Source organism: Tinamus guttatus, unplaced genomic scaffold, assembly GCF_059628265.1.
Source record: "Tinamus guttatus ecotype Peru unplaced genomic scaffold, ASM5962826v1 Tinamus_guttatus_pri_ptg000404l, whole genome shotgun sequence".
Lineage (NCBI taxonomy): Eukaryota > Metazoa > Chordata > Aves > Tinamiformes > Tinamidae > Tinamus > Tinamus guttatus.
In genome coordinates, this window is record NW_028288938.1 from 646604 (window position 1) to 672126 (window position 25523).

General features: G+C 43.9%; 2 protein-coding genes across 2 annotated transcripts in view; both read right to left on the reverse strand.

The window, feature by feature from the left end:
* Window positions 1-25523, reverse strand: part of LOC104575167 (SID1 transmembrane family member 1-like) — a 51284-nt gene that overhangs the window by 21778 nt on the left and 3983 nt on the right. The window contains 9 exon segments of the mRNA XM_088531310.1: window positions 387-435; window positions 1779-1872; window positions 2311-2382; window positions 3458-3551; window positions 4345-4428; window positions 5458-5559; window positions 8203-8248; window positions 8455-8625; window positions 9475-9596. Of these exon segments, the coding sequence (XP_088387436.1) occupies window positions 387-435; window positions 1779-1872; window positions 2311-2382; window positions 3458-3551; window positions 4345-4428; window positions 5458-5559; window positions 8203-8248; window positions 8455-8537 (624 nt within the window). The 5' untranslated portion in view covers window positions 8538-8625; window positions 9475-9596.
* LOC148593370 (uncharacterized) overlaps window positions 9471-25523 on the reverse strand; it is a 37349-nt gene continuing 21296 nt past the window's right edge. The window contains exon 5 of the mRNA XM_088531303.1: window positions 9471-9596. Coding sequence (XP_088387429.1) covers window positions 9471-9596 — 126 coding nt within the window. The remainder of the gene's footprint in view (window positions 9597-25523) is intronic.

Genomic DNA, 25523 nt, shown 5'->3' on the forward strand with positions numbered 1-25523 from the left:
TGAAAAATCACAAAGAATAAAAATCTGACAGAAAATTGAAGTTCCTTGTTTAGAAGGGAACAAATCTGGCAGCAGGAACATCAGTCTGTAATCAAGTTTTGTCAAGGCCTGCCCTTCCTCCAACCCCCTAAAAGGCCAGCTCTTTGGAGAGGGGGTCAGGACCAGATTTGTGGGAATCTGCTCCAAGCACCCTCTCTCATGAGGGCAGAGAGGAAGCTCTAGTGTCTTCCACCAGTGCCAGAGACCATGTGGTACACATACAAGAAAGGACAAAGGATTGGAGGGTCAGAAGGTACTTGACAAATGGCCTGTCCATTGCTCAGCCTGGGAGCCATGCCATACATTTAAAGATGTCGCATAATAAAATAATAAATAAAAAAACCCACCTTACCATCATCAGGACTGTTTCTGCCAGCTGAAGCCTTCTGCCGAATCCTAAAAAGGAACAGACAGTTCTCATGAGATACCAAACAAACCCTGCCACTTGTCAGTCTTGACAGGGGCACCTAGAACACCAGCAGGTCAACATGGCACAAGTCCTAAAAAAAAAAAAAAAAAAAAATCTATTGCAACTTTGCATGTCTCAGACATGACTGCTTCTCCTCTACCTCTCTAATGACTGCTTTTCCTCTACCTCTCTAATATCCAAAGCAGCTCTTTAATTTCCAAGTAGAAGTCTTTCTTTTTCTCAATTAACCATCAGAGACAGGACAACCAGTGACATAATCTGTCCAATATTGTTCAGTGTGCTGTGAAAGACTCTAAAATTGCATTCCCAAACCTGACTCCCCCGCTCTGGGAACTGCACACATAAGAATCTCTGGAAGGGACAGTAGGGCTGGAGCTCTGTGTCACTGTGATACCCAAAAAGTCTATACTGCCTCCTTCAGTGTTGGTGCCAAGGTGGGAAAGGTAAGGAGAAAGAGAAAATCCTTATCCACAAAACCCACCCACTATTTGCTGAAAGTTCTCCAGTTCTCCATGAGTCTAGATGAGGACATACACAGCTCATGTCAACCTCTACCCTGTAAGCCAGGGAGGATTGTAGCAGGAAAGTCCTGAGCCTCTGCACTTTCACACAAAGGATCCACTTTAACTAGAGACACTGCCTACACAGTCAGCAAGGACTATTCCCCCTAAAATCCTCCTTTCCCTACCACCTTACACATACCACCTTGCTTCTCCACTAAGGCTCATTGCTTGCTAACAGTTACCTGTCTCAAGAAGACAACTCTTACCTTCCCACTGGGATACTGGCCTTCCTCTGCTTCTCCATTCCCGCTCTCTCTCAAGAGGGCTTAGGCCATAATAGTAATGTCCAAGAGGGGACCCTGGGACAGGTGGAAGAGCTGCTTGCTTTCTCTGTGGACAGTCTGTCATGGTAGCTGGGCCCAGGATCACCTTGGAACTCCACATAGTACTTGCTCTTGCACTCGAGGAGTGCCTTGGTTCCCCAATGCCCTGGCATTCTATATTTCAGACCAGCTGTATCATAACTCCCAACTGCCACCCTGTGTCCCCGTATCAGGAAATCCAGGGACTGGAGACACTACAGAAAAATAGAGGGAAAAGCCCTGGTTTCTCAGTGCCATGATCCCCATGGGCACAAAACAATAGCAAGTTTACTGACTGCTCCTGCACAGAAGTCTCCTGCTTGGTTGGCCTGCTTGGTTCAGATGTTTGCAGCCACCCCTCGGATGTACTGCAGGAGGAGGCATTTCAGAGGATTAAAACAAAAAAACTTTGGATTGTTGTTTTTGTAAAAACTCTTGACTCACCTGATAAAGTGAATGAAAGCAACAACCACTGAGCCCAGGTAAAAGGAGAGGAAGCTCAGGAAGCTGAAGAACGTGGCTTGCACATAAACAGACTCTACAGAAAAGGCAGCTATCAGTTCACAGAGAATGGGTAGGCTCTCAATGAGCCTGCCCCTTCCCCATGGGACCCCTCCTAGTGGGACTACTTTCGCAGGACCACTCCCGCTCCCCTCTTCGCAGTACTATCCAGTGACAACCCCTTGCCCCAAGCAACCTAGCAGCCCCATCCACTTTATTCACCAGGAGTTACCAGAACACGGTGCAAGGTCTCCCACCATCTTTTTTCCTCTTTTCCTCCAGCACTGGCTGGTGTGCTGGTGATACCACCCCATACAGCACCTTCTGGAAGGCACCAGGGCTGCAGTAGTTTCAGTTCCTCTGCTGCTGCTTTCTTCACCATCCTTTCATGGGGTTGACTCCCCAGCCATGCTCTCCTGCACAGAAGTGCCAAATTCCCCCCAAGTGTCATACTGCTCAGCAAAGAGACACTAACTTTTAATGGAGGGCACAACTGTCACTTGAAGGTTCTTTGTTTGTTGGAGGTTCCAGGTACGGTTGCTGTTTCCTGTCAGATGCAAAGCATACGGAAAACGTAAAAAACAAACATTAGTGATCTCTGGTCCTGTCTTCAGTTCTCTGCACTTGCAAAACCTCCAAAGTCTGTTTTGTTGTTGTTGTTGTTGTTGTTGTTTTGTTTTCTTTACTGTTATCTCACTCTAGCTTTGCCCTAATCCTTTCCCAAACTTGCCAATATACATCTTTTTTTTTTGTTTTTTTTCTTTTCTTTTCTTTTCTTTTCTTTTCTTTTCTTTTCTTTTCTTTTCTTTTCTTTTCTTTTCTTTTCTTTTCTTTTCTTTTCTTTTCTTTTCTTTTCACCTAGAAACATCCTGGTTAAGCCTTCCATATACCGCTTAAGTTTAGATGTCTGAATGCAAAGTACAACCTTTTCATCTAGTCCCCAGAAGGGCAGTTTCTCTCCTTGCAGATATTAGGGCACTACTTTTGTCCTCTTCTTTTGGTCTAAACTCTGCTTCTCATCCCACTTATATATACCACACTATCTGCTTGTTATGTTTCAGCGTTGCTTAATACACTCTGCAGACTGCGACAGGACAAGATAAATACACTAGAAGGTGACAGTGGTGAAATTAGTGGTGGGTGGGAGCCCAGTAAATCTGTTGGTTGTAATCTCATTTCTTTACAGGGAGGAAGTATATCCCTAATTTGAAGGGAGCTCTGGTGTGCCATGGGGACAGCTGCATCCCTGCTCCAGTTTCAGCTATCACAGTGGTAGTGGAGCTCTGGCTCTGGCCACTGCCCAGGAGGAAGACACAAGCTTTCTGGCTTGGGAAGGCACTTGAATCAGCCTCTTATAAAATTATGCTAACAAGTTTTCCGCTCCCTCAAGTCTGGAGCTTTCTTTGATCCCAAGACAACTGTACGGACAGGGTACTATAATGGATAGACTTGTTAACCTACCAGACACAATATAAAATTGGTATTTTGGTCTTCCTTGTGTCTACCTGGATGACAGAAAGTTATATGACTATCTCATGTCATCCCACAGGAAGGCCACCAAGTATTCCCATTGTTTTACCACCCAGGTGTAAGAGCCAAGCCTGACTCCTAACACAACTTACCATGGATAGAGGAAGGCACAGAACCCCCACAGGCATAGTCCTCTGGCTTGATGACAAACACAACAAAGAACTGTTCGCCTGGGAAGTCCTTTTTCTGCACAGGTGAATGAAAAAAAGACAGAACCCATGAAATTTGATGTTACCCATTTCCTTGAAAGGTCACAGCAAGAACTCTACAGGCAGCAGCCACAGCATCTTCCACCTCTGTCGCCATCTTGCTGCTCCCATACTACAGGTCTCTTACTCAGTGAGGTGGAAAATGAGGAGGAATGGGGGACTGCAAAGGAATCTCTCTCTCTATACAAGGCAGAGGTGATAGTCCAAAGGGACAGAGATGAGATTTTAATAGCTCTGCAGGCACCAGCCCTACAGAAGATTGTCTGTTTTGGACAGAGCTTCACTTTTGGGGATGCTCCCCACATCCTTGATGACAACAAATAAGTAAGTTCACCTGCATTCAGTACAAGTAGAACCCCAGTACAAACAACCCAATATTAAAATAAAATTTTAAAAAGCACGCCATTTAATTAAAGCGTAAGTCATCTGTCTAAACATTGTACATTAAGAGGTACTAGTACACCACTTAGTGGTAGAAGAGACAAGTCCTGAATGCAAGACAGCTGGCAATAAAGGCTGCAGCCACTGTGATCTAGAGCCCCAACACCGAAGATATGACATATCTATCTAAGCAAAGGTAAGCAAGGATTTGTAGTCAAGGTAACATAAGTGGAAGAAGCACTATTAGCTGATTTGATAAAAACAAAGGCTCTTGCTGGAGGCTCACAGCTAGGAACCCACAACAACAAAAAAAGGAGCATTAGAGATATACCCAACAAGCCACCACTGAGAAACACGAGAACAGAACAGAAATCTGATCAGCATCTCACCTGCACTGCAATTGCCGCCTGCTTTGTCATGGACTGGTAAACACCGTTGAATTCCACATTATGATCAAGATCATAAACAGGGCACTGAAAGAGATGCAAGTAAGGACCAAACCAGGCATAAAATCCAGACCATTTTGTAGGGAACCAACAAATAAACACATAGTGCATAGCAGCACCGAAGAGCCCTGCTTGGGATGACCAAGGAAAGAAAAGAATCAGGATTCACCAAGAGCTTAGAAAGAATGTTCCGAAGACACAAGTTGTGGTCTGCACTAATTCATTTCATTTCCCTTGCAAGACGGCTACCATTCAATCATACATGAGGAGTCTGTCAGATCACTCTTTGCTATTCCCACAGAGCAGTGTATATGCTCACCCCTAACCCTGGACATGTGCATGCTTTGTAGTCTGCTGTATATGCCAACTGCTTACCGTAATTTTACTCTTTCCCACTACAGATCTTAGTTCTGTACCAACAGGTTGAAAAGTGCCTGTCACCCTCCTGCCTTTCTACCTCTTCAGGCAGTATAATTTGATGCTACTCACTTCCCTTAAAGATCACAGCAAGGACTCCACAGGTAGCAGCCTTCTACCTCTGTCCCCATCTTACTGCCCTCATACTACAGGTCTCTAATTCAGTGAAGTGGAAAATGAGGAGGAATAGGGGAGTGTTTGCCAGATGTGAGCTACAGTCAATGTTTCTCAGAGGCAGGAGTCATTCTCCCCTTTCCAATAAAGGGCACCAGCAACTGTGAAAGGTAGAATGAGAAAACCAAGGAGAGAGAGAGATCAGCTATCACAAGATAGTTGGGTGTCAAACACGAAGAAGTCGATATGATCTTAAGTCCCCTACTGATAGACCGGGCAGGAACAACTTTATCATTTATTTATGTAAAAAAAAAAAAAAATCTCTGGATGGCCTGCTTGAACTCAGCATTTGTCTTTGCCTCCTTCCCATAGGACTTTCGTTCCTTCTTCAAGTACTCCCTTCCTTGCTTCCACGGTAGGGTGGAGGCCTTCTGAGGTTCTCTCTCTGCTGGGGCACAGAGCTTCTGCAGGAGGGCAGAGGCCCAGTAGGCAGCCAGGTCCTTGCCCTCCATCCCTTAGACTTACCACAATATCCTGGATGGAGACAACTGAGCAGGGGTAGGCTACATCAGACACCACCTTGACGATGACCGAATCCACATCTTGAGGGAACTTGTACAGAAAATACTAGGGAGAGAGCAGGATCCTTAGAGTTGCAGTCAAGAATCCTTCCTGCTACTGGCTTCAGAGTCTCCCCTGGTACAGTCCCATACCTAACCTAGACTTTGGAGTTGGAATTGGAGGGCTCTCAGATTTCAAACATTAAGACCTTACTCTACAAAAGAGCAGACGAAAAAGGTCCCACACAGATACCCCTAACAGGAAGTGGCACCCTAATTACTGCTCCTCTTAAGCTTTTTTCCACCTGATGAAGTTAAAGTGAACTCATTTTATGATCTACTCCCATTTAAGTTGCAATGAAGAATTGCCAAGTGTTTCCACACTGCTGACTATATTTCTACATATGTAACATAAAGCGTATCACAGATGGGTTTGCTCAAAGAGCAATTGTGAAAAAAGAGTTACATGGTTATATAAACACTTGATACTATTTTAGGATTTGGGAGAGAAGTTATGTCTTCTCTCAGCTTTGAAAATGCAGTTCAGGTATTTCTCTGAAAGATTTTGGGAGACAATAATGTCTGTGATATTCCCAGTTCTCTTCTCTTAGCGGGCAGACCCAGAGGAAAGTTGGTGGGATCAGGAAACATTCTTCCCTGCCCCAGCAAGAATTTTTTGCAGAGGACCACAGAGGGAATATTTGCATATTTCTGCCAGAAGTTTACTGTACTGGCTTTGAAATGAGAGCCAGCAGTAAGCTGGCAGGCTTCCTGTGCCTGCATGTCCAGGCAGCTTGCTGCAAGGGCTGCTCAGCGCGTCCCACTCTCCCTTATGGTCACCTCAATCCCCTCAGAGCTGCTGTTCCCCACAGAACACAAAAATCCCATGTGGAACAAGGGGACCTACTTTGGCTCCTACTCCCAAAGAGATGTTCCCAGCTGGTAACCTCTCTTTAGGCCACATATGTCTCAATGAAGAGCAAGGGTCAAGCATGTCTAATTTCCATGCTCTCATCCCCTTCCCATGAATTAGACATTAGAAGGTTGGAGATAAGTCAAAAATCACCCAGGGTTTTCCCAAAGTTTGCATTTTCAACTAAAAAGCAGCCATTTCCATCATCCCCTTCCAACCGGGGCCCCTTTGTGTTAAGGAAACAGCGGCCTTGACATTAATCATTTTAATTATCTCAATCCTCAATCCGAAAACTCACCAAGATGGTTTCTTCAGCAGAGAACTTTTTTATCCCAGCCATACACTGGCTCCAGTGGTCTGAGCTCTCTGGTCACGAAGGTATACTACCCTCGAAAAACTTTGGGTCTTTAAGGAAATCGCACATGATGGCCCTTCTATGGTTTTCCCCAAGCTTATACTGTGGTACAGAATTAACATAAGGGCCAGGGAGACCTACAGATCTCTCACGCACAGTCACTAAATGGTGCAAACACATCAAGACAACATCCTGACCTTTATGAGCATGTTTTTTTTTTCTCATCCTCAGGCAGGAGCTGGGTTCTTAGTGACAATTCCTTCAATTGTTACACTTGTCCCTTCTTTGGTCTTAGCATTACTCCAACACTGATTTAGATTTTTAAGTGTTTTTGTTTGTCTGTTTATTTGTTTTGTTTTGTTTCCTCTATCAGCTGCTTAAAAGTTTATTTGATTTACAAAAAAATACAGCATTATTACCAATTAAGATACATTAATTTTGCACTCTATACATCTGGCTTTTAATTACAAGTCACCTATCTCACTGTACTAATTATGACAGACTGAAGTCAAAGTTAATTCCAGGCCATATTCTCAGCATTCTACACTGAAATTAAAAGATCCTAATTAACGAGGATTCATAAAGAACCACCTGCAAACAACCACCACTACTCCATGTGCTTCTATCATATAAAATATTGCATGCATCAGCAAATCACCATAAGACATTTGACAGCAGAATGCTAATTGGAATGCCTGGTAATATAGAGAAGCCTAGAATTAAATGGTGTGATTAATGGTGATTATAACAAAAAATGACTGCCAGGCAGCCTGACTAAATTACATATTTTTCCAGCTCTATGGTCTCCTGTACCACTTAGCTAGCACCAGTGGCATGTTCAATGAAGAGAGGACTTGTAGTACCTACAGAGCTCTGGGCAAGATGTGTTGTATGTGCACGCACCCTACTAAACTAAAACTAGGTTTATCAGACACATCATTTATCAGCTAGCATCTTGACTTGCTTCCATAATCAGGAAATAGCAGTTCAAGTTCTGATGTAATTTGAGAGCTCTTTTTTTGCAGGGAAGGACTGCATTTTGGCATATCAGCTAGAGCAACTGAGACAGTGCTAGCTGGAATAAAACATTTGGTACACACCATTTAATTTCCCATAAAGTGCAATAGTCCAATGTTTTTTGGATTTCCATACATTTCTGGAATGTCCTGCACTGCAGATAACACGTATTTGCTCTGGTCACACTTTTTTTTTCTGGTTCTGGTTCTTCATCAATTACTTAATTGCTTTGCAAGAGGCCCAAATGGAGACAGAGGCACTGCTACCTCTTCACTGCATCCAAAGAAATGAAAGAGTAAGGAAATTTCCCTGCACCCTAAGAGAGAAATGATCTGTTATAAGGCTTTTGACAACTGTAATAGGAACTATTTGAGTATGACAAGATATGCAAGCAACCACAAGCAACTGCATGCAGCACTCCTTACCTGGGGCTGGGAAGGGCTGGCAGTGAAGTTAAAGGCTTTGTTTGTCCTAGAAAATAAGTTTCAGAATGATGAAGTCTCCCTAAAACTTTCAGTTTTGGGATACACACAAGGTACCTTCAGATTAGGTAACAGAAAAATTAGATAATCTCAGGACATTATCAGAGAGGGAAAAAGAAAAAGCTAGATGGGCCTAAACCCTCTCTAGCAGATATGCAAAGCAATTAAATTTGCATTCACCCATTCTCAGCTTACTCAATTTGGAAGTTGTTGAGCCTAGTGACTAGTAGTTCATATGCAATATCAAACGGTGCCATGGAAGCGACATCCACAAACATAATCTGGTCAGAGCTTCCTGCCTTGGGTGTTGGCTCAAAAGGGCAGAGAGTCCGACTGACTTCTTGGTAATTGTAGGTCCTCTGATAGCTATAACAGGTGGGAGCAGGAGGAAAGAAGAAGATAGGCAGAAGACAGCCCATAGTTAAAAAGGTTGTAGGTCAAGGAAAGACCAGATTTTTACCCTGCTTGCACATTAGAAGCTACAATCATTCCATCTTTTATTCCAAGCTCACTCTCCTGTTGTTTCTTGAGATCTACACATGGGTCTGGTAGTCCTCGCCATTTTGCTTCCTTACAGATTGACCATGCCATCTGCAAAATCTAGGGCATCTGTCAGAGAGGGCAACAACAGTCCAGAAGGGCAGCTGTTATACCCATCACCTGCAACACACAAGACCCTGCAAAGCATCTGCTACCCAGCTCTACAATTTCAGTCACAGGGCAAAGCTTCAAACCATGTTTTTCACATTCTAAGGTGACTGCAAAGCCTCAGTACTTGCAGCACCTCTAGACTCATGTTTGGTGAAACTACATAGCAGCATCATTTTCCCAAGATCAGAAAAAATCACAATATCTCTTCTGAGAGCTGGTTCAATAAATGGCAGGAACTATGTGCACACACCATAAGCAGTGCCAGTAATGCCATTTGGTAGACTCACTGCCTAGTGACACAGTTAGATCCACCACGTACAAGCCTCCTTGTACTCTGTGTATATAATTGAGAAACACCTAGTTATGAGAGCCAGCTGACAAGTAAGATGCTACCTACCAAATCCACATCCTCCTGTGTTAAGCTGAGGCTGATCAAGTATGCTTTACAATCAAGCCCTGTAGTCACTTGTGCAGACAAGTGACAAGATTTAGCATCAGTGAAAAGCTAATGCTGGAGACAGTTGGAAGACCACTGTATTATGAGGAAAAAACTCCAATACTTACAGGCCTCGAAAAATTAGTGGAACCTGCCATGACAGCACCACTTTCTGTTGTCGAACTACAAACAAGACAGGATACTGGAGGTTCTCAGAACTGCTGTTCACAGACACCCGCACTGCATCTACCTGTGGAAACAGAGTACAGATAAGCGTCAGTAGAAGAAAGAAAAGGAGACTGCTCCAAGCCTAGCTGGGAGACCATTTTCTTCACTAGTCTGATGTAGATGCTGGAAATACCCACAGGATAAGCAGGGCTTATCACTTTACTGATTATCCACATCCAGAGGGCATTTGTAGAAGCTCATAGTTGCATTTGCTCTAATCCAGAGTCACGGCCTTGTCCCCTTCCCAGAGCTGACTGTTGGAAAAGACACAGCACAAAAGCACAGCAGACATAAGACAGCTTATTAGCTTACTCATCCAGTGGGGAGTAAGCCAAAGTACTTTTTGGCTTACAAAGTAACCTAATTTCCTTGTAGTATTTTGTTATAAACTCAGGCAAACAAAAATTCTAGACTCATACCCAAGGCTACAGTTAAGAAGGTTCTTGCTTGTGCTCTTCTGACACCAGCACAAAATCAAAAAAGCAGCAGAAAGTCACAAAGATAACTGAAGGAGGCATTAATGCTTAGGGCTGATAAAATATGTTAAAAATCATCTTTCTTTACCCCATCTACTAAAACTGGATCAGTGCTGACTGTCCTTACAGGCCAAGGAAACCTACTTTAGTTTATGAAAGAGGATTTTAATATAGGAAAATAACAGCAATGGAAACTTTCCTTATGATGTTCAGCAATTATGTCTGCAACTATCACATAGTTGCAGATATGGACATGAGGAGTAGAAGGTCCTCAGTTTACTAGTTTCTTTAATAAATAAGCAAGCAATTTGTCTGGCCATAGTTGCATTTCTACCTGTAAAAAAACTCACTTCAGCTCCCTCCCAGGAGCTGTACGTACTGGTCACAAAAACAAGGTACAAACATACAACTCATCCAAAAACACTTGGTAAAACTTGATTAGAGGCCTCTAATTAATGCTAACGCATCAGGTAGGCAGGACATACACATTTTAAATCCACCATATCTTGGAAAGTTGGAATTAATTCTTAGTATATTAATTCTTAGTAAAAGAAACAGCACAGATAACTTTCCACTCTACAACAAAAGAATATGCAAAAGAGGATGCCATCTTATAATAGACACACAGAATGGCAAAGAATCAGAAGAGCAGGTATCTGAAATGGGAACTTGTGCTTGCATGTAGGACATCTGAAACAAGGTTTAGTAGCAGTGTGGTTTGCATCTGCAATTGCAAGTCTGAAAGGTGAGCATTTCCTATTTTTTTAGTGATTCAAAGCTCACATGGGAGTTTTGTTTACCAGAACAATACACTTCCTTCTTGAATATCCTAATCATTATCCATTTTGTCACCATCATGATACAGAGCCTACAACCACCAATTCCTAAAAGACAGTCTTCAACACAAAGAGTCATAAAATTAAATAATTTTTTAAAAAAACTTGACGTGTAAAAGCAGACAGTAGAATCTTCTTCCACCACCTTCTGTTTTTTGAACCTTTGCAGTACTCTTTTATTATGCCTTCCTGCTTTTTTTTTCAACCACCAAAACCACAATTGCAATTTTTTTCCAAGTAGAGTATGGTCCCCTATGAGTGATCCTACATGGGATCCCAGAACTGAGACGAGAAAAAAACAGATTGTTGTAAATTAGTTTTATGTAGCAGTAGTCACAGTGATAAAAGGACCAGGACCAGAATAAGTGGACACTGAAACTAACATCTGAGGAACACAAAACATAACCCTTCAAGTTCAAGTTCCATGAGGGCTACAACAGCCTACATGTGCAGTCATTCTTCATCCACAGGCAAGTCAATGATCATTGCAAAAGAGATCCATGTTCCAACAATGTTACCATCAGCTTTTGCCAATGAAACAATTAAAAAATAAGACCCACCTCCATGAAGTAACTTATACTGACTCTGGTTGGACATGGCCCTGCAAACCCTCCAAGACACCATACATCAGTGCATTGCAAAATGGAGCTTATGTCATAGAATCATAGGATGCTTAAGGTTGGAAGGGACCTCTAGAGGTCATCCAGTCCCACCCCCCTGCATATGCAGGGTCACCTAGAGCATGTAGCACAGGACTGTGTCCAAGCGAGTTTTGAAGATCTCCAGAGAAGGAGACTCCATAACCTCTCTGGGCAGCCTGTTCCAGTACTCTGTCACCCTCACTGTTAAGATATTTTTCTTTAAGTTCCTGTGGAACTTTTGATGCTTCAGTTTCTGGACATTTCCTCTAGTTCTATTACTGGCCACCACTGAAAAGAGGCCAGCACCATCCTCCTCACTGCCTCCCTTGAGGTCCTTATAGACACTGATTAGATCCCCTCTCAGCCTTCTCTTCTCCAGGCTGAACAGACCCAGGTCTCTCAGTCTCTCCTCATAGGGCAGATATTCCAGACCCCTGATCATCCTTGTAGCCCTGTGCTGGACTCTCTCCAGAAGCTCCATATCCCTCAACCTGTAAATGGTATCGCTGGGTTCTGCATTCAATTATTTATAGCTGCAAGCTAGTCATAGGAAAGCCTCTGCCACACTGGCCTCTTTAGGAACACAGAAGCTACTGAGGCTAAGCATACATTTTAAGCAAGCCTTTAACCAAGTGAATACAATTCATTCATACTGAGGGGCAGCCTGGAACTTGCACACTTCTCTTTCTCAATTTAAGAACTACAACAGCTGTTTGACATATAAGATATTGGTGAGCAGTAGTTAAAAAAAGCAGTGCTTTTACAGTTTCTCCGGGCTTTGGACATGGGAAAAGTGAAAGCTGGATAAATGCTGCTTTTTTTGTTCCACCTTAGATCTTCCTTTTCAGCACCAAGCTAAGTCTTAGTATTTTCTATAGTGCTTCTAAAAGAAAACATACATATGCAGATATTCATGGGAAGTTTATAAATTCAACCCCCCCCCCAGAAAAAGAAAGAAAAACAGGTTTTGATGCATAATAAGAATCATTAGGGCTATTTCTACAGTTTAGTCACAAATCCCAGCTCTTTCCATGATTAATTATACTGCATATGCAGGAAGTCATTCATCTTCAGTGGCACAACTTATTTTTCAGTTGCACTAACTTCCTATGCTTTTTGGTATGCTTTTTGGTAAGAATACATGCTGCCTGCATTCTACAGAACATTAGTTGGGCATCTATGGCTATTTAATTAAATACTGTTTCATAAGCAGACAAGCACAGCAGGGTCAATATGAGACTTGAGACCTATTTTTAGTGCTATAGAGACCTATTTTTATTTCATAGTCCCAGTCCTTCACTAAACACTTCATGCACTCATGGAGGTTTATTTGGGCAATGTGTGGAATTCCTTGATTTTAATGAGGAGATGGGAATACCATCTCTGGACTACATCCTTGAATACTTCTATATATTATGCAAGGAAATGTTTTCCTAACACTGATCAGACAAAGTGGAGTTCTTGCAAGAACTCTGCAGCCCTGTTCCCATGGCTCTTCCCCACAAGGTCCACCCCACAATCCAGACTAGGGAAGAGCATTAGTAGCACAGCTGATAGGTTTATCCAGGTTCGGTTCCACTGTATGCACTGGAGTGCAAGAGTTCTCACACAGGGCCAATGTAATGGAAAAATGCACTTGCGCAGAAAGGAAACAAGCTGCAGTCATGGTAGGGAAGCTGCAACTGTAAGGAAGAAATCACCACTAAACTGCCTTCTGCTCAGGAAATGCCAGATTTTAGTCTTAATGTTTCTGTTGGAAAGGAGTTCTGTGCTGTGTACGTCTCCATCTCCCTTTAAGGAAAGCCCAGAAATGGGCTTGTAGCTTCATACCTACCCAAGACAACTGAGCAAAGCACAATCCCTCCTCTGTGGTTTCCAGATTCCTGGACAAGTCCAAGTCTTGTGCGCATCACACATTTAACACTCCATTCACATTGACAGGCTCAATGTCCTGTTAGGCTCAATGTCCACCATTGAATCCAGCTAAAAGATATAGCATTTTAGTTTCCTGGCCAAGGAAAGCTCAAGCTCTTTAGGACCATGGCAGCAGGTGGTCACATTTTGCAACTGGTACTCAGAAGATGCTGTCAGACTGTCTGCTGACACTACACCTTGTCTTCCACCCCCTGCTGCTCCTTGCCCAGCACAGCAAAAGGCACAGAGCTACAGATCTCCTCCCCTGCACTGCCAACATTAACACCTTTTTCCCCCTCCCTCCTTAACCTGCAGGTCAATGTACTCAGCATTTCTGTTTTCAGAGTTCAAGGCTCTTCCAGTTTAGAAGCTCTGTTAGTCTAAAGGCAGGTGATTTTCCTCCATGGGGGGAAGAAGGACAAAGGAGGAAAAAGAGAGGAAGGGCAAAACCAATAATAATAATAATAAAAAAAAACTGTCGGTGAATCCCAGGCCATTAGTTGTTTACTATCTAACAACCAGCAATGCGCAGCTGAGATGATCTGTCCTTAACAGGATGAATTATTTCCAGTCAGGTCTGTTGCTGTGGCAATTGCCAGCCCAGGTGCCTACAGGGCCTACTCAGGTATCCAAGGTCTTTTGAAATTTTTAGCTTCCACTGCATAGTTAAAGTACAACTGCTGAAAGGCTTCAAGATACTGCAGTGACATACTATATGGCCATAGCAGTGATCATCTTCATTATACAGATGCAGTGACCGATGACCAAAACCAGTCCCAGAGACCAACAAGTACACGGATTACCTGCACCTCCCATATTTTATGTCAGAGGATAACATTCCTCCATCAGCCCTGCCATGCCAGCCCGGCCATGTGAGGAGGAAGCACCTCGCACTGGGAAGCCTCCAGAGTCCTCCCACCGCTGCGGCTTCTGCTGGCCCTGCCTTGAGACACAGCGAGGCTGGGAGTGCCAGCAGCCAGGTGCCCAGCCATTGCCTCTGCCAGAACACCCCTGCCAGGAGCCCCCATTCCTACCAGCCTGGCCAGGATCCACCTCCTCCAGCTGGGGGCACTCGTGTCAGGCACCTGCATAAAAAGAGTGGTCTGTGGTCACTGGGAAGTTACTAGTTGTCTCCGGATGATTTCATAGGTTTATCTGTGGTTTTCTGCTCTTGGCTGTGAACATCTGCTGAACCCTAATTGTGACTGTACCACCTTTCAGGATCAGCATACGGGCTTTTCACCCAGCTCTTCAGTGAAGACCCAAAGGAGCTCCCTATACCACTCTTTGCAGACACCTTCTTCTGTTTACCAATCACTACAGAGTCAGGTTAGTTCCAGGATTATATTTCAGTTGCTATAGCAAGTTTTTGAATGAAAATTATACTTTAAAACCCTCTGACATCCAGAACTATTTTGGGGGAGTGGAACAGAAACAAATAGTGGTACAGTATCTTGAAAGCTCCTCAGAGAATCCCCAGTGGAATCAATAGCTGCTGCAGAGCAAGCACTAGGGAATAGGATTCACTTTCCAATTTTTGCAGTCCACACTGTGCAGAAAATCTCGCTGTCAAGAACTGAATGTCCAAAAAGGAGACAGATGAGTCCTAAAACTTTATTCGAATAAAGGGAGAGTCCACCGGGCATATCCCTGTGGGGTCTCTCAAATTGCTGGGGGACGCAGCCCCCCTTTTATCCTAATTTCCAGATCGAGGGATGCCCTCTCCATTTTCCCATTTGCCAAGGTACTCAGAAGTTACAGCCTTCCCGGCCCGCCTACACCCGAACTCCGGCCTCCCGCCATCTGTTCTCACCTGAGCTCACCAACTCCTTTGTCCTCCTTGCTGAAGAATGTGGGGGAATTGCCCTATTTCTCTCCTTTGTAAAGGCCCCCACCTCCTTGCAGATGGCTCTTTTTGTCCCACTCCCTCATGGCTCCACTCAGTCTCCCCTCCCTTTGTCCTGCTCTTCAGCCAAACTGTGGAGAAATCCCCTTATTGATGAATACATAAAATTGAGCATTCCGCTCAACACCCTACTACTGGACAGGTTTAATTGCTACCCTCTGTGGTGCTCTTAACCTCAATAGCAAATGTGCGGAAAATCTTGCTGTCAAGAACTGAACGACCAAAAAGGAGACAGAGGAGTCCTAAAACTTTATTCAAATAAAAATAAAAATAAAGTCCACCGGGCATATTGCTGTGGGGTGTCTCAAATTGCTGGAGGACGTAGCCCCCCTTCTACCCTAATTTCCCAAGCGAGGTACGCCCTCTTCTTTTCCCCATTGGCAAATGTACTCAGAAGTTACAGACTCCCTGGCCCGCCTACACCAAACTCCCTGCCTCCTTCCATCTGTTCTCACTTAAGGTCATCTGACTCCTCTGTCCTCCTTGCTGAAGAATGGGGAGCAATTCCCTTCTTTGTAAAGGCACCCAACTCTTGGCATATGCTCTTTTGTCCCACTCATTCATGGCTCTGCTCAGTCTCCCCCACCTTTGTTCTGCTGATCAGTCATACTGTGGGGGAATTCCCTTATTTGTGAACACATAAACTTGTGTATTCTGCTCGCAAAGGTGCAGGTCACTGAGATTTCTGGTGTATGTACACTCACTGCTAAGGTCCAGGCACATAAAAAGATATTGCTCTAAAGAACTATCTCAGAGAAGGGCAAAGGAAAGCAAAAGCGAGAGCTTTGTTGAATAATGCTTTACCTCTTTAGGGAGTGCCCTGAGAAGGGGCACAAGTTCCCTGTCATCTGCAAAGATTGTTAGACCTATAATTCAGTTGCCCTTTCTCCACAAAATTAAGCTAAGCACATACAGTCTACAATATTTACTCAGCTTTGTTATTGCTTCCATTATATTATTTCTCATGTCAACCCAGTAAAAAGTGATATTTTCAGGACACAAAGCAAGATTCAGAAGAAGGACAAGCTAGAATTGCACAAAGACTAAGGTCAGAAAGGCAGTTTTGTTACAGCCAGTCACCAGATACTTGTTGAGTTTTACAGTATAAATTTCTTTGGGCAATACAGAATATTTAAAGGCCTGGTAAAGACCAAGATGGATATGCACAGGTGACAAGAAAACCAAAGAAAAAAATCTACTCCAAGGTAGCATTCGGCAGTGCTCATTCTGAAGTTTAGATCTGCAGATGTCTCAAATCTTACTTTGAAACTGGATCTCCAAGCTTAGGCAAGATTTCTCTTGCAATAAATTGGCCAGGTGCCAATATTCTTTAGCATCCCAGCACTTATTTCTGATGTATGAAAAAAATGATATAATCCTAGTACCATCATAGAATCATAGAATCCTTAAGGTTGGATGGGACCATGCATTGCTTCTCTCCCTCCTCCATACATTTCGTGCTCTGTATTTGCTCCCTGTAATGTGCACTTAGAACTCCTTTGTCCTGTTCCCACAAAAGCCTACATTTGGATGCCTTGAGCTCTCGTGGGTCTGGGGACCCATCTCTGGCCTAAGCAAAGCTCACAGGGATGATCCAACTATGAGTCTTTCCTCCCTCCCACCTTTCTCTCTTTGAGATAAGCTGCCTCCCAAGCATGTGATCCTTTGAACTGAAAGAGGAGAACATCAAGAAGGAACAGGCCATATTGTAAAGCAGCTCATTAAAAAATCTTAGAGTACTTGAAATTTCACCTCCAGGCTTTAAACATCTGCTTGCAGTGAATACTTCTGCTCCTGTATGTCTGTCGTGACCTACTCCAGATCAATCAGGAGTATCACACCACCCAACAAAACTCAAATCTAGATCTTCACATTAAGAGTCCAGGAAAAAAAAGAAAAAAAGTCAAAGGGTTTAAAAAGTCAGAGAGATGTCAATTCAGGTCCAGTCCATCTAGTTACTTAATCTGCCTCCATCACCACAGCGACACAGATCTCATGGGCCGATCCAGCCTTTCTAGACAAGGGGACAAATCTTAGCCCTGAGATGAAGTTGCAGTCTCCCCCCCTCGCAGCTCATTAAAAGCAGCAGTTCCCAGTAGCACAAGCTTCGGTTGTAGGCTTCTGCAGGACTTAACATCTGTTCTTCAAAACTGAGACAATAAAATGGGTGCATCTGTCTGTAGGCCAAACCTGCATGTGACCAACTCAAAGGCTCTCCAGACCCTCCCTGCCACTTGTAAGCAACTTTGGGGACATGATAGCAGAGGTGTTCAGCAGAATTAAGGTGTGACTATGAGGAAGCTCAGGAAGGCACAGAAAATTAACAGGTCTCCTTTATTTCCTGTCAGTCAGTTGGCTTTTGTGCTTCAAAGCAGGAGGAATCCTATTTTGTGCCTTGAGGAGAAACATATTGCTTCTTGGGGAGAACTGTGTCTAGCAAGAGCATCTCAGGGGATGGGGATAAGGCAACACCCCAAAACTAATGTTTGCTCTTTTCAGACTCTGTCCCAATTTGAATACCTTGAACTCTTCATAGAATACTTAAGGTTGGAAGGGACCTCTAGAGATCATCTAGTCCAACCCCCCTGCACATGCAGGATCACCTACAGCATGTGGCACAGGACTGTGTCCAAGCGAGTTTTGAAGATCTCCAGAGAAGGAGACTCCACAACCTCTCTTGGCAACCTGTTCTCTTGGCTCTTTTGGCTCTGTCACTCTCACTGTTAAGATATTTTTCCTTAAGTTCCTGTGGAACTTTTGATGCTTTAGTTTCTGGCCGTTTCCTCTAGTTCTATCAGTGGCCACCACTGAAAAGAGGCCGCCACCATCCTCCTCACTGCCTCCCTTGAGGTACTTATATACACTAATCAGGTCTCCTCTCAGCCTTCTCTTCTCCAGGCTGAACAGGCCCAGCTCTCTGTCTCTCCTCATAGGGCAGGTGTTCCAGGCCCCTGATCATCCTTGTAGACCTGCACTGGACACGCTCCAGCAGCTCCACATCCCTCTTCGACTGGGTAGCACAGGACTGGACACAGTACTCCACATGTGGCCTCACCAGGACTGAGTAGAGGGGCAGGATCACCTCCCTCAAGCTGCTGGAGACGTTCTTCTTAATGCACCCTAGGATCCCATTGGCTTTCTTGGCCACGAGGGCACACTGCTGCCTCATGCTAAACTTGTCGTCCACCATGACGCCAAGGTCCTTCTCTGCAGAGCTGCTCTCCAGAAAGTCGGTCCCCGGCCTGCAACTGGTGTCTGGGCTTATTTCTCCCCAGGTGCAGAACCTTGCACTTGCCCTTGTTGGACTTCATGAGACTTCTCACTGCCCAGTTGTCCAGTCTGTTCAGGTCCCTTTGGATCGCAGAGCAGCCTTGGGCTATCAGATACTCCTCCCAGTTTCGTATTATCAGCAAACTTGCTGAGGCAGCACTCCGTCCTTTCATTCAGGTCATTGATGAATAAATTGAACAGGACTGGACCAAGGGCTGATCCCTGGGGAACACTGCTAGCTACAGGCCTCCAACTAGACTCTGCACCACTGATCACCACCCTCTGAGATCTGCCATCCAGCCAGTTCCTAATCCACCTCATTGTCCACTCATCAATCCCACACTTCCGGAGCTTGCCCAGGAGGATGTTGCAAGGGACAGTGTCAAAAGCCTTAGTGAGATTGAGATAGATGGCATCCACTGCTCTCCCCTCATTTATCCAGCTAGTCATTCCAACATAGAAGGCTATTGGGTTAGTCAAGCATGATTTCCCCTTGGTGAATCCATGCTGACTACTCTTCAGCACCTTCTTGTCCTCCACATGCGTGGAGAGCCAGTATGAGACGTTCCATCACTTTTCCAGGCATGGAGGCAAGACTCACTGGCCTGTAGTTGCCTGGATCCTCCTTCTTGCCTTTTTTCAAGACTGGCGTGACATTGGCTTTCTTCCAGTCCTCTGGCATCTCCTCCATTCTCCAGGATCTTTCAAAGATGATGGAGAGTGGCTTAGCTATGACATCTGCCAGCTCACGCAGAACTCGGGGGTGCATCCCATCAGGGCCCATGGATTTGTGAGTATTGAGTTTCCTTAGGTGCTCTCTGAACCAATCGTCCTCTACACAGGGCAAGCCTTCCTCTCTCCAGGCTTCTTCTCTTGTCTCTAGGGCCTGGGACTCTAAAGGGCTGCCCTTGGTAAACACCAAAGCAAAGAAGGCATTCAGCAATTCTGCTTTTTCTGTGTTATTCGTAACCAGGGTACCCACCCCGTTCACCAGTGGACCCACGTTTCACCTGATCTTCCTTTTGCTGTTAATATATTTGAAGAAGTTTTTCTTGTTATTTTTAACATCCCTTGCCACATTGCGTTCTAAACATGCCTTAGCTTTCCTTGTCGCATCTCTGCATTCCCTGACAATGTTCCTGTATTTCGCCCAAGGGGTCTGCCCTTTTCCACATTCTGTACACCGCCTTCTTCTGCTTGACTATTTCAACAAGCTCCTTGCTCATCCACGCAGGTCTCCTGCCCCCTCTGCCTGACTTCTTACACACAGGGATGCACTGTTGCTGGGCATGAAGGAGGTGCTGCTTGAAAACTAACCAGCTCTCTTGCGCCCCTCTTCCTTCTAGAGCTTTAGCCCATGGGATTCTTCCGAGGAGGTCTCTGAAGAGGCTAAAGTTGGCCCTCCTGAAGTCCATGGTTGCAAGGCTACTTAACAGCCCTGCCTCCTCCTTGTTGGATCCTGAACTCCACCAACTCATGGTCACTGCAGCCAAGGCTACCCCCCACCTTCACATCTCCAACAAGTCCCTCTCCATTTGTTAATACGAGGTCCAGTAGTCCACCTCTCCTCTATGGCTCCTCCACAACCTGCATCAAAAAGTTATCATCAACGCACTGCAGGAACCTCCAGGACTGTTTGTGCCTGGCTGTGTTTCTCAGGAGGGGTGAAAGAGGACCCTCTATAATTATATCCTATCCTCACTTCCCCACTACCATCCTCCCGCTGGATGCCATCTGACTTTGGCTGTGTGGTACTGGTTGCCCTGTCTGTGTAACACTCCCCTTCCCCCTTCTTGCCTATTTTAAAGCCCTCCTAACCAGGCTGACCATGGTGGGACTCTTAGTCCATGCTGTGCTTCTAGAGTATATTGCATGGAAGCAATACTGTTGTAGCATACTATTATAAATCCGTAATGTAACAGATGTAATGAGTTCACTATTGAGGTTATGCTAACAACCCCAGCTTTCCCTCTGAAAGTCAAGAATTGGTTTCCCTCCACAATATCAGCTCTGGCAACTTCCAGAGCAGAGAGCAAAAGGCAGAAGGGGGGGAAAAAAAAGATGATTTACCTAGCTGAAATCACCTCCTCTCTCCTTTCCCCTCCAAAGATTTTAAGAACAATATGTTCTGATGAAAGAACCCCTCCCTGCTGCAGGAAGCCACCACTGATCTCACACACCCCTCTTTCCAGTATTGTAATAAAAATCTACTTGTGTTGCATGTAAATACAACAGGAATTCCATCTAAAAAGCCAAATTTAAAAATCCCTCACATGAGAGCAAAAAGCTCTGAGCTTCCTCTGCATCCACCCTTTCTCACTTAGCAATGAAGAGATGAGGAGGAAACTTTGTCCAGGCAATAAGAGAATCTACCACACTGCACTCTCTCCTGCAATTACAACATTGCTGAGAAATATCAGTTTTCACCAGACTGTTTTCAACCCTGCAGAAAACTTCTCTTCCCCTCCCTTGTACACAAATATCACCACCCCATTTCATCAGTATCCTCCAAGGTGAAATCCTTGCCTACTGCAGACATCTGCAGGTAGGTTCCTGGCGGGATAGTCCAGACTGGATCTGGGTACATCCTCATGTACCAAATATTTTCTTTGTCAGCAAATCCTGTATGATATTTGTCAGCAATAACCACCCTTTTGCCTTTTTCTCTGTGGAGCTGAAGCAGAGACAGGACTAGAGACTTCTGCTCCACACATTTCTTCTCATTGCCAAATTCATGTGCATCTCTGCACTCACTGGCTAAGTCAGTGAAAGTTTGGGTTTTTAGGTCATTGAACTTGAGCTTTTTTTCCGGAATTTCAGAGTGGACAGAGCAGTTAGCTGAATAAAGACAAAGCTCTCAGCACTACATAAAAATCTGTTAGAACAGGAAAGACAAATATTTGCAGTTCAGCTCTATCACCTCCCCAGAGATATGGGAAGCAGAAAGGAAAGCAACCAAATTCCTTTCTCAAGATGGGAACAGGTGGAAGGATCCAGTCCCAAACTCACAGCAGAGCAGTATCATCATGGCTGCAAACATCAAGCAAAATAAACTGGGCTCTTGTAGATATGAAAGAGTCCTTGGATTGATAAAGAGAGTACACATTAAAGTTTAAGGGCAAGGGGAGGACTCAACAACAATTTCTGCTGTGAGGAAAGTTTTTCAAGAACACTACTGTGAGTTCCTGTTCACCACCCTGCGCTAAATAAAACACTGGAAATGCACCATGACTTAGCCATGTTCTCCACCACATCCACACACACCTCTCCTTGCAAGGCCTTCATGGATTATCAGTCCACATTGCAACCATATTTGCTTGTGGGCTTTATGAGGCACCAAGTCAAACCAGTGGGCGGGGACATATCTGGCAAGCAAGCACACAAGCACGCAAGCTACAATGCAAGTCTACATCTACAAAAGCCATCAAATTGCTACAGTTTGCTGGTGCACAAGGGAGAAGAGCTTCATTTCTATACAAACTCTGAAATTAAGTAGCATAGGATTCAGCCAGATGAGCTAGAACAGTTGGAGCATTAAAAGGACTATGTCCCTGCAAGTGCTGAACTCGTCTTCTTCCCACTGCCAAGCAACAAAGGATGTTGAAACACTGAAGGAAAATAATTCAGAGACACCAAAGCAACAGGATTTACAGAAGCTCCTTCCTGCTCTCTTGTGAGCTACAATTTTCACTCCTGACCAACAGAAAAAGTAGTAGAGAGCACAGCTCAAAGGAGCACTCTGTTTAAGCATTTCCCTGTCTCTGCACCCTTATGTCAACAACTTTTAAGTGCTGTTCAAAGCAATCTGCCAAATGACCTTGGCTCATAGTTTCCCTCCAGTATTTTGCTAGTAGTATTTAGCATCCAAAGCAGCATACACTAAGGGACAGGCTCTGGATATGTCAAGCACAGCCTCAGTTACATTAATGCAATTGTTCCAGAAAGAATGTTTTCATTTAAAAATCCTACTTTGTGCAAATATGCTCAATATGGACTTATGGTCTGCCACTGCATTCCCAGGGGTTTGCTTGTTTGCAAGAGTGTCTGTGCAATATAAATGGAAGAAAGGCAAACACAAGACATGTTAATATTTATATTTTTTTCTTCTGTTCCTTTTCTTGTTTTTTAAATGTCCTCAAACCAAGATCATCAGGGAGTTTGCCCGATGGCCAGAAAGAGAAACTAGGAGTTGCCATACTTGATCAAATGATCATCAGCTTCTGACCACCCTCACAGACCTCAGGGAGCTTAATAAAAGAAAAAAATCCTTTTTGAACAGCTAGGCAGGGAACAGACAGCCTACTTTCAGGACATAGTGTCTTCCAAGTTCACAACAGCTAGGACTCTGGGGTAGGAAAACCCCTGAAACCAAAGGGTTTGAACTATCTCCCACCTCTGTGTCCTACGTGGGTTTTTTTTCTTTTTTTAACCATGCATTTTCTTTTAAAAACAAACTGAAGTTGCCAATTTCTATGCCTTCCAAAAAGGCAGTGGCATAGGGAAGATAAGGAAGAATATTTATGAAATTCTCTGTGTTTATATAAAACAGGAAGGAAATAATGTTTGCTTATGCAAATATACTTGACTATCTTCTCAAACTAAGCAGATGGCACACCCTTGCAATACAGCTTTTTACAGACTGCACTTTCATTCCCTGAAATAGCAGACTAAGTGCATAGAAAGAGATGCACCTTCTTAACCAACAACTTCTGCGCAAGTTATGTAAGGACATTTCAGCCTCCACTTACACTGTAAATGTTTGTGTTATAGATTGCTGCATGTTCTTGGAAATAATTCAAACTCGGGAAAGACAATTTGGTAAAGTTGCTCTTGTTCAGAGTTTCTTTATTTTTTTAATCTAGAAGTCAAGAGGGCTAGAGGACAGGAAACAATATGTGACAAACCCTCATCAGGTTTACTTTTCAATGGTAGGACAGACGAAAAAGAAAAGAGACATTTTGATTTTAAAGACTTAGAAAGATATCCTTATGCAAATGATCTTCTTTAATTCAACCACAAGATATTGGGCTTGACCTCACCCGCTCAGATAGTAGAAAGTAGACACGTCACCATCTGAAGATGCAAGACTACACTGCAGACCCTCAATCTTACCTAAAGCCTACAAACAGATCATTTCCTTTGAGACACCCTCACCTTTTCCTCCTTTGCCTAGAGGAAACAACAGCATGAGATCTCAGAAAAACACAGAAATGAAATTAAGTCTGCAAGACTCAGGAGGTCATCTGATCAACCCCCCAAACTCTTCTTCAACCTAAACTAACCCTTTTCTGCCAGAGTCAAAGAATTCAAAGCATTTTCTGCTGCAGAAAATAAAGGCCAACAAATCCCCACAACATTTGCCTGTTTCCTTGTGTTTGTCTTCATAAAGGAAAGCTTTGGCATGACTCCAGACAAGGCAAACAACATCCCCAAGGCAGGTAGTTATATGTTGTCTAAGTTGTCCCCTTTAAAAAAAGAGGGAAAAAAAAAGACAAATCTTATTATATATGCAATAATTATTCCACAGGGCTTCTGTCTACTTCTCTAGACTTCAAGCATCATATACTTGCTTTCTTTAACGTTCTCCGGATTTTATACTCTGTCTACACTTCTGCCTCATGAGACATTAACATTAGAGTCCAGCAGTGGTGAGGCCTTTTCCATGTCCTGTGGTGAACAGTTTCAGTGTCTAGATATCCTACAGTAAACCTGCAGAACTTAGGAGACCTCCTTCACACCCCCGTATTTGTGGTCTTCCTAATTTACCTCATTTTTTCCTACATCTTAGTGGGCATTACAGAGATGATTGATAAGCTATTTTCCCTACTATGTCCTACAGCTCAGATTTTACTGAAAAAAAAAAGGTTTACTGCATGCACAATGCATCTATGGGATGAAACTCAGGCCACCAAGACTAACATTACAGTCAAGTCACATCAGAGAGCCAGGAAACACTTTGAAGTAGTTCTGCTCCAACCCAGAACATTCCTACACATCCAGCCTAAAAACAGTTCAGTAGCTGGAGGTAAAAGGAGAGCTCCTGGAGTTGCTGTAAGACACAGGTGGTGCTCCAGTGGGACCTGTATTTACATGTAAAACAATACAAAACAATATATACAGATTTGACCACTGAAATTTATTGAACCAGGTTGTCCTGTGTAGCACAGCAAGGAGTTTCCTGCTATGACAAATGGTTTTCATCTGGGAAAGTAGCTCATCACACAGTCCCAGAGGAATGTATGGGTGATTTTGGGTCTGCCTCCTCGTCTAGAGCAAAGCAAGCACAACTGCTCTTCGCAACTGGACTACAAAAGACTCCATTTATTAGGGGATAGAGAAATCCAAATGCTTCAAGCTCTGGGCATGTCTCCATTAAATGGAGACAGGCAGTTTGAGGCATCTTACTGAATGACTTTCATCCCTCTTACCAGTGTTGCCACTCTTCTGCAATTCTGCAATTCTCACAGTGTCCCAATATCTTTCAATATATATTTGGTCAGCAAATATTTTTTATCTGCAATCATGAATGAAGGAATGGTAACAATGTTAGCAAGCCTAGTGGCAGCAACTCAGACAATTTTTCATCATCATCCCTCAAACAGATCCCACATAGGAAATGAAAACAGTCTAGAGCTGTGCATGTTCATGTGGCATGACTGCAGCACGGAGAAGCCACAGATTCTTCCACTGTCAATCACTGCTCACTGCAAGGCTGGGCCATATGGGAACAGAGACTGAAGCTCTGTTCCTAGTCCTGGAAAGACAGTAGGAGGAAAACATCACCCACTCAGTCTCCCAAAATAGGTACAAGCCATTGCTCAGCTTTTGGACTCATTGTAACTAACATGCAAAACAGCATGTCCAAGAGCATTGTTTAGACTGCAACAGCTTTTTCTGGGAAAGGAA